The sequence below is a fragment of the Archocentrus centrarchus genome, chromosome 14, assembly GCF_007364275.1.
Source record: "Archocentrus centrarchus isolate MPI-CPG fArcCen1 chromosome 14, fArcCen1, whole genome shotgun sequence".
NCBI lineage: Eukaryota > Metazoa > Chordata > Actinopteri > Cichliformes > Cichlidae > Archocentrus > Archocentrus centrarchus.
The window spans coordinates 20,353,261-20,361,950 of NC_044359.1; the positions used below are offsets into that span (position 1 = coordinate 20,353,261).

At 39.9% G+C, this 8,690-nt stretch overlaps 1 protein-coding gene across 4 annotated transcripts in view; it reads left to right on the forward strand.

Annotated features, from left to right (window-relative positions):
• sipa1 (signal-induced proliferation-associated 1) overlaps positions 1-2,499 on the forward strand; it is a 33,163-nt gene extending 30,664 nt beyond the window's left edge. For 3 of the 4 annotated variants that reach the window (XM_030745624.1, XM_030745622.1, XM_030745625.1), the window contains one exon: positions 1,741-2,499. In XM_030745624.1, coding sequence (XP_030601484.1) covers positions 1,741-1,884 — 144 coding nt within the window. In that variant the 3' untranslated portion in view covers positions 1,885-2,499. The remainder of the gene's footprint in view (positions 1-1,740) is intronic. The other variant, XM_030745626.1, reaches the window with a different exon arrangement.
• The last annotated feature ends 6,191 nt before the right edge of the window (positions 2,500-8,690 follow it).

Here is an 8,690-nt window from a genome sequence, read left to right on the forward strand (position 1 = left end):
TTATGACAACTCCTTCAGTGCTTTTATGCTGAATGTTTCCACTAAAGATAATGTGCTCTGTTTGTTTTTGTTTTGTTTTCTTCATGTTGATACCTCTGAATACTGTATAGCCATTTTCACACATGAATTCCGGACAATGTTGATGAGTCATGTCAGGACTTTGTGCGCAGTTCCCCAGTGTTATATTTAACTCACTTCAGAAGTGTTCATACTAACGGAAATGCTCGATGTGGTGTGCAAAGGGTGCTTCCTGAGTAGAGCGTGCAGGAGGCAGGACTTGTGATGCACACTAGCTGTGAACTGAGCTACCTGCACGATTCTCGTCACTCATTCTAGTGCACTTTGTACTGGGGAGGCTGCATCCATCCATCCATTTTCTTCCGCTTATCCAATTCAGGGTCATGGGGGTGGGGCTGTCCCCGCTACCACAGGGCGAAAGGCAGAGTACACTCTGGATAGGTCACCAGTCTGTCGCAGGGCTAACGCAGAGAGACAGACAACCAGTCACACTCACGTTCACACCTGTGGGCAATTTAGAATCACCAGTTAACCTAACCCCACTGACTGCATGTCACTGGACTGTGGGAGGAAACCAGAGAACCCGGAGAAAACCCACGCAGACACGGGGGAGAACACGCAAACTACTCTAAGAAAGGCTCTGGCGAGACGGTGGATTCGAACCCAGGACCTTTTTGCTGTGAGGCAGCAGTGCTGACCACCGCATCACCGTGCTGCCCCTCGCTGCTCAAATTGTCTAACACGCACCTCCATCCAGTGATTTAGAGAAAAGATCAGTGTGAAAATAGCATGTGTTATGAACTCAAGGGCCACGTTCTAAAACGTTTCCAGAGCTTTTAACCACATCTGATGGCTACTACAGAAGGGTGGGCATTGTGTTGCTATATTATTTATTTATTTGTTTCTGGCAAATACTGTTTATGTCCTGTACTGTATATGTACAAAGCAAACATATGGCAGTTTTTCTATTTAAGTCCTTGTTTAGGACTGCAACTATACCTATTTTCATCATTGATAAAGCTAATGAAACTTTTTCAAATCATTCCCTTCTGAATTTCCAGTGTTATAAAAAAAAATTGGTGCTGAAACAATTAGTTGATTGACAGAAAACCAATGTTTCTTTATGCTGTAGCCTTTCAAATATGAGGATTTGCTGCTTTTCTCTGTTTTTCATTAAAAATAAGCAATATGAAAACATGACCTTGGACTTTGAGAGCTTGTGATTGTTTTCCATAATTTCTGGCGTTTTATCAACGTAACCATGAAGTGAAAAATAATTATCAGACTTTTCAATCACGAAAATAACTGTTAGTTGCAGCCCTACACTCACTGTAAGCAGCCCTTAAAGCACTGATTTTAATAAATGAAATGCAACAGTGAAAAGTCAGCAAATGTTTGGTTGTGTTTACCTGGTAAATGTCTAAAACAACAATGAGAAAAAACCTTTTCTTTCAAACAAATGATTGACTAATTGTTTCTGCGCTGTTTTGAGATGTGAATTTATTCTTGCTCACACACCACGTGATGTGCTTGTATTGTTTTATTTCATTATTCTGCATTTATTTGTACCATAGACTGTATATAAAGACTACAGTCTATATACAGTCTATGATTTGTACCCACAAGCTTAAAGCCACCGGTGCACCTGCCGCTCTCCTCCCATTCCTGCCACAGCCATCTGAGCAACAGCTTTTTGTTCTGTTGTGTGCCGATGTCTTACAGGAGAAGGAGGACAAGGCAGTGCTGCAGGCTGAGGTGCAGAGCCTCAGGCAGAACAACCAGCGGCTGCAGGAGGAGTCACAGAGCACGGTGGCCCGCCTCATCAAAGTCACCGAGCTGCTGTGCAACGTCAACAAGCCCTGTTAGCTTCATCACTGCACACGCACGGAAATCAGCAGAGTGATGCAAATCGTACAGTGCGTTTGTACGCTTGACACATTTAATTTGTTCAGACATATTTGAAAACACACACATACCTATCCTCTTTAATCTCACAGTCTCTTGTCCTGATTCCTGGACCGGCCTGCTGCTGAGGGAGTATGCAAATCTAAAAAAATTTTTTAAAAGATATTTAGCACCCCGTGATGACCTTCACAGACTGACCAGCACAGGCTGCTGTGTTGATGTGCTATGCCAGAGTGCTTCTAGTAGTGTGTGTGATTCTGTGTGTGTGTGTGTGTGTGTGTGTGTGTTTGTGTGTTTGTGTATTGCTTCAGATACTTGACAAGCTGGGCTGAATAGCACTTGCAGAAAAAGACTGAGAGGCACTGAATAGCATGGTTTTAGCCGAAATGACCAAAAGAGAGAAAGAGCGTGTGTGTGTGTGTGTGTGTGTGTGTGTGTGTGTGTGTGTGTATACACAAAGTGTATATATATTACCCGTAATATATGTGAACAGTAGTACTGCTATCCTCTCTGTGACATGTAGTTGGAATGCCTGAGTGTGGGTCTGCCTGATGGAAGTGTGGAAGGCCTTGATGTAAAACACAACAAGGGTAAAAAAAAAAAAGGGGGGGGGGGGGGGGGCATCACAATTACAAGCCTGTAGGCAGCCTTCTACTTCAAAAGATGTAATGACTGTAACTGATTCACTTCAGAGCCAGGTCTGTTACATAAGGACATAATTTCCTGCCCTCTTCACTTCTCAGTAGTACTGTATTTAAGAAATTCTCTTTTTAGGGAGAAACTATCAAAAAAAAAAAAAAGCCCAATAAATAAGGGATGTAAACTGGAAATGCTTAAAAAACTGAACTGAGCATGCTTGTTCTTGTTAGAAGTATGTATGAAAAAGAGTATTAAAGGGATGCTGAAAAAGGGTTATACCTCTCCTGAAGACATAGACTATGGCAGGAAAGAACTGCTGCAGCTTCCTTCCATGATTGCCTGTAGCTGTTATCTTCTAACCTCACTATTGTAGCAGCCATACTGTAGAAGATCTCCTCCTGCTGCCCTGAACCACAGAATGCCAAAAGGCAGCTTTTTATTTCAGCTGGCAAAATAGCTTTAGGTGTCTGAATAAAAACACCTTGAACTGATAGTTCAAGTGCAGAATATTGTATTTAAATATGTTTTGTGTTTGGCGAATGTCTACCGTGACTATTTTTGGGTAATTGTTTACTACTGCTTATGAGTGGTAGCAGTAAGGATGATAGGTGAAGTCTTACCTTTCCACCCTGCTGTGTGTTTGTGTGTGTTTCTGTGTCATCCTAGCACTTTTTTTTTTTTTTTTTTTGTAAAAATCAACCCTTCATGGGGCACATACTGTACTTTATTTAGGCTGCCCAGGTAAAAAGAAGGTGGATAAGATCTCATCCCCCTGCACCACCTTACCTCACCTTTCTGTGTCCATCGCCGACGGTGCAGAAGTGCGTTCAGAGGAGTTTGGACTGCTTCTCCTCAGTGCCAACGAAAAGCCCAGGCAGCTCTCCTGAGTCCCACCAAAATCAAACACAAACTAATCTCCAAACTATGAACTCTGAACTCCAACAAACGGGGATGCCAAACGTTCGCCGGACGCCCAGATTCCGTTGTTTCTTGTACAAACTTCCTCTTGTAATTTTATTTTAGAGTCACTGTGAATACCTGGTACCAGCATATTAAGATACGGTATATACAGATTAAATTATGAATCTAAACTTTATCAGTATGTGAAGATACTGTATGTACAGCTGAACTGCTCCATGTTAGTGCATTGGGTTGTGTATGCCTTCCTTTTTGCAGGATGATTATGCAGACAAGTATTAATCATGGCCATGCGGGCTCCTGTTTCATCTCGTCTTCATGCTGAAGCCTCATGACTTAACAGGGAGACGTTGCCGCAAGAAGACACATTTTACTGTATCTTGTATAGTTATTTAGATTGTAGGAGGTTGGTGAAGCATGAGAATGTGCTAAGCACTTTCTAAGCTCCCTCTGTATGTGTGTATGTATAAAATGTAACTTATTAATCATTGCAAATGTGGATTTTCTTGTAGCTGTTTTAACTGGAGGAAAGTTGTCAGGATGAAAATGTGAAATAAGGCAGAAAGGAAGTGGACTTGGTTTGAAGTTTGATTTTCTTTTGTAAACAACCAGCAACTATGATATAACATGACAAAATGCTATCTAAAAATCTTAATGTAACTATGGGTCTTGTTATCATTGGAGCTTTTTCAGCTATAGCGCTTTCATATTTGATAAGGTCTTAAAACACCATTAGGTACGCCTTAATGTGGGAATAAGAAAGGATGGTCCAACTGGTCATACTGGTGTTAACGTGAAGGCTTATTTCTCTGACTTTGTGCCTACCTGAAAAAAAATGTAATGTATGTTAACCCAGCTTAGAGTTTTCATTTCTTTGCCTTTGGTTGCACTTTTTTATTTTTTATTTATTTTTTGTGCCAGATGAAGGATTTTCTGAGGGACCGCAACAACATCTGGTCTCATCCCGCTGGTTGAGGAAAAGTCATTTGGGTGCCATGTGATTTGAAGATCAGATAATAATAGATGTGTGTTGTTAATCTCAAGCATCACTGAAGGTTCACACAGCTCAATGAGTACCACAGATTGTTAAAAGAAGTGACATATATATATGATTTTTAAAAGTGAATAAAAAGGAAAAGGTGCTTAAAATGATGGCTGATGATGCATTGAAATCGACTTTAACCAGAAATGAATATGATAAATTGCATCTGCTTCACCTATTAAAGATGAATTATTTTGATATTTAAGGCATTTTTAAAAAATGCAATTTAATAACGTCAAAGCAGCAGAAGTTGGGATAAAAAGAAAAACAGCAATAATTTGGACAACATGTGCTTCTCAACTACAAGAAAGTAAAACAGTAAAACAGTTAAATGTGGATTATTAAACATTAGGTCTCTGTCTTCCAAGTCCCTGTTAGTAAAAGATTTAATAATTGTTCCACATATTGATTTATTCTGCCTTACAGAAACTTGGTTACAGCAGGATGAATATGTTAGTTTAAATGAATCAACACCCCCGGGTCACACTAACAGTCAGAATGCTCAAAGTACGGGTCGAGGAGGAGGAGTAGCAGCAATCTTCCATTCCAGCTTAGTAATTAATCAAAGACTCGGACAGAGTTTTAATTCTTTTGAAAGCTTGACTCTTAGTCTTGTCCACCGTAATAGGAAAATTCAAAAACCTGTTTTATTTGTTATTATCTATCATCCACCTGGTCCTTACTCAGAGTTTCTGTCTGATTTCTCAGACTTTTTGAGTTCAGATAAAATAATTATAGTGGGTGATTTTAATATCCATGTAGATGATGAAAATGACAGCCTCAACATTGCATTTAATCTATTATTAGACTCAATTGGCTTCTCCCAAAATGTAAATGAGCCCACCCACCATACTACACCCACCATTTAATCATACTCTGGATCTTGTCCTGACATATGGCATAGACTCTGAAGATTTAACAGTATTCCCTGAAAACCCTCTTCTGACTGATTATTTCTTAATAACATTTACCTAAACTCTGCTCCCACAGAGTTAGATTATCTCATCAGTAGTTTTACATCCTCACTGTGTACGACTTTGGATACGGTGGCTCCTCTGAAAAAGAAAGCCTCAAATCAGAAGTGCCTGACTCTGTGGTATAACTCACAAATCTGCAGCTTAAAGCAGATAACCTGTAAGCTGGTGGGGAACTGGTGTCTCTGTAATACAGAAGATGTTCATTTAGCCTGGAAAAAGAGTTTGTTGCTATGTTTTATATATATATATATATATATATATATATATATATATATATATATATATATATATATATATATATAAAAAGGACATTGTACTATTGATCACTGTTTGAAGAAAATCAGAACAACCCCATGTTTCTTTTCAGCACTGTAGCCAGGCTGGCAAAGAGTTAGAGCTCTGTTGACCCAAGTATTCCTTTAACTAGTAATGACTTTATGAATTTCTTCACAAATAAAATTTAGAATAATTTTTAGACTACTGACAGGGACTAGAAAGAGAGAGTATATTTCTCCCATATTGGCTTCTCTTCATTGGCTCCCTGTTAAATCCAGAGTTGAATTTAAAATTCTTCTCCTCACATACAAGGTCTTGAGTAATCAGGCCCCATCTTAAAGACCTCATAGTATCTTATCACCTAGTATCTTATCCTTTTTGATCCAGCTTATAGTTAGGGCTGGATCAGGTGACCCCGAACTCTCCCTTAGTTACACTGCAATGGGGCTATGCTGCTGGAGGGGGGTTCCCATGATGCACTGAGTATCTTTTCTTCATTCACCTCTTTTCACTCTCTATGTGTTTATACACCACCCTGCATTTAATCATTAGTTATTATTAATCTCTGGCTCTCGACCACAGCATGTCTTTTGTCCTGTCTCCCTTCCCTCACCCTCATCTGGTCACGGCAGATGACTGCCCCTCCCTGAGCCATGTTCTGCTGGAGGTTTCTTCCTGTTAAATGGGAGTTTTTCCTTCCCATTGTCGCCAAGTGCTTGCTCATAAGGGGTCATTTTGACTGTTGGGGTTTTCCCTGTATTATTGTAGGTTCTTTACTTACAATATAAAGCGCCCTGAGGTGATTGATTGTTGTGATTTGGAATTATATAAATACAATTGAACTGAATTGAATTGCTTTATGTACTTGACCTGATATAACATCAGATACAAATGCCCTGAAAGCAGATTACAAGGACAAGTAATAGATGCGTATTATTCTGTGTTGGTTTGGATTTTTAAAATCTGAAATCTGATGGATTTTGTGAGTCTGGATTTACTCACCCACAGACCAGACAAGCCACTCTTTTAAAAACTAAATTGTGAGAAACGATAACTCTATTAACATACAGGCCATTTGACCTGTACCAGAACTGAAGAGTTGAAGAACATAAGGTGTAAATGTAACTTTAATACAATTTTACATCTCATTTGCTCTCACTGTACTTCAGTTGAATAACCATTCAACAGGGACTTTAAAAAAATGTTAAGATACATAGATATCAATTTTATGACATTTTTGGTTGGCATTTCTAAAATCTAAAGCATTTAAAGCAGGGGTCTCAAACTCCAGGCCTCGAGAGCCGGTGTCCTGCAGGTTTTAGATGTGTCCCTGATCCAACACACCTGAATCAAATGGCTGAATTACCTCCTCAGTATGCAGTCAAGTTCTCCAGAGTCCTGCTAATGACTTCTATATTTGACTCAGGTGTGTTGAAGCAGAGACACATCTAAAACCACTGGCCCTTGAAGCCTGGAGTTTGAGACCCCTGATTTAAAGGAATATACTCCATTCAGTGGTTGGTGAAGCTCTAGACATGATTTTGGCAACTATAGAAAGTTTGATTTTTGCCAGAACTGTTGGATGAATTTGTCCAATTGCAGAACTCTTAAGAATGACTGTGATGAAGCCAAGAACAGGTGAAAGCAGCCCAGAGTCTGGCAGCAATACGATGAGTGGTGTCAGACTGAGGTCGTAGCCAAATCAGATTCACTAACACACACACACACACACACACACACACAAGTAAGTTCATAAGACAGGAAAGCACAAGAAATATACTCACCAGCCAGTTCATTAGGTACACCGGTTCAGCTGCCCATTAACACAAATTAGCCAATCACATAGCAGCAACTCAATGCATTTAGACATGTAGACATGGTCAATATAGCCTGCTGAAGTTCAAACCAGGCATCAGAATAGGGAGGAAGGGTGATTTAAGTCACTTTGAATGTGGCGTGGTTGTTGGTGCCAGACAGGCTAGTTGGAGTCTTTCAGAACCTTCTGATTTACTGGGATTTTCCCACACAATCATCTCTATGGTTTACAGAGAATGGTCTGAAAAAGAGAAAATATCCAGTGCACAGCAGTTTTCTGGGTCTTGTTGATGGTAAAGGTCAGTGGAGAATGGCTACATTAGGAAGCAGATTGGAAAGCGACATTAACTCAAGTAACCACTCATTACAACCAAGGTATGCAGAAAAGCATCTCTGAACACACAGCACATTAAACCTTGAAGCAGATGGACTACAGCAGCAGAAGGCCACACAGTGTGCCACTCCTGTTAACTAAAAACAGTCTACAGTTTGCACAGGCTCACCAAAACTTTGGACCTCTTAGTATCAACTGAGCATCATTTAAACACCACAGCCTATCTGAGTATTGTTGCTGACCATATGTGTTGCTTTATGACCGCAGTGTACCCATCTTCTGATGGCTGATTCCGGTCAACACACCAAATCACAAAGTTCAAATCAGACTAGTTTTTTGAGTTTGCTGATCTGATTAAAATTTGTTGCTGTATTTCACTGGTCAATAGCCAATAACATCTCACCCTTAACTGAGAACATCATTTGTTTGAACTCATATTAGCTGTTAAGAATCTGTTTGTCAGAAGCTTTGATTTAATCTTGGCCCAAAGCCAAAGCACTGTTAGCAAGAACTACAGATGCAGAGGATTACAAGGTTTTCTATGCATTGATATTGAAGGGGTTTAGCAGTATTTACAAGGCAGAAGAGCAGTGACCATCACACTTGACCAACTTAAAAATGAATCCAAGAAACAGACAGCTTAACTTCCTGTTTGTCACTTGGATCAGCTGAGCAAGCACAGTGCGGTGACAAGCTCTTGCCCTGACCATTCAAAACTCCACCAAAACAACATCAGCTGGTAAGTCAGGGTACAGTTTTGTTTATC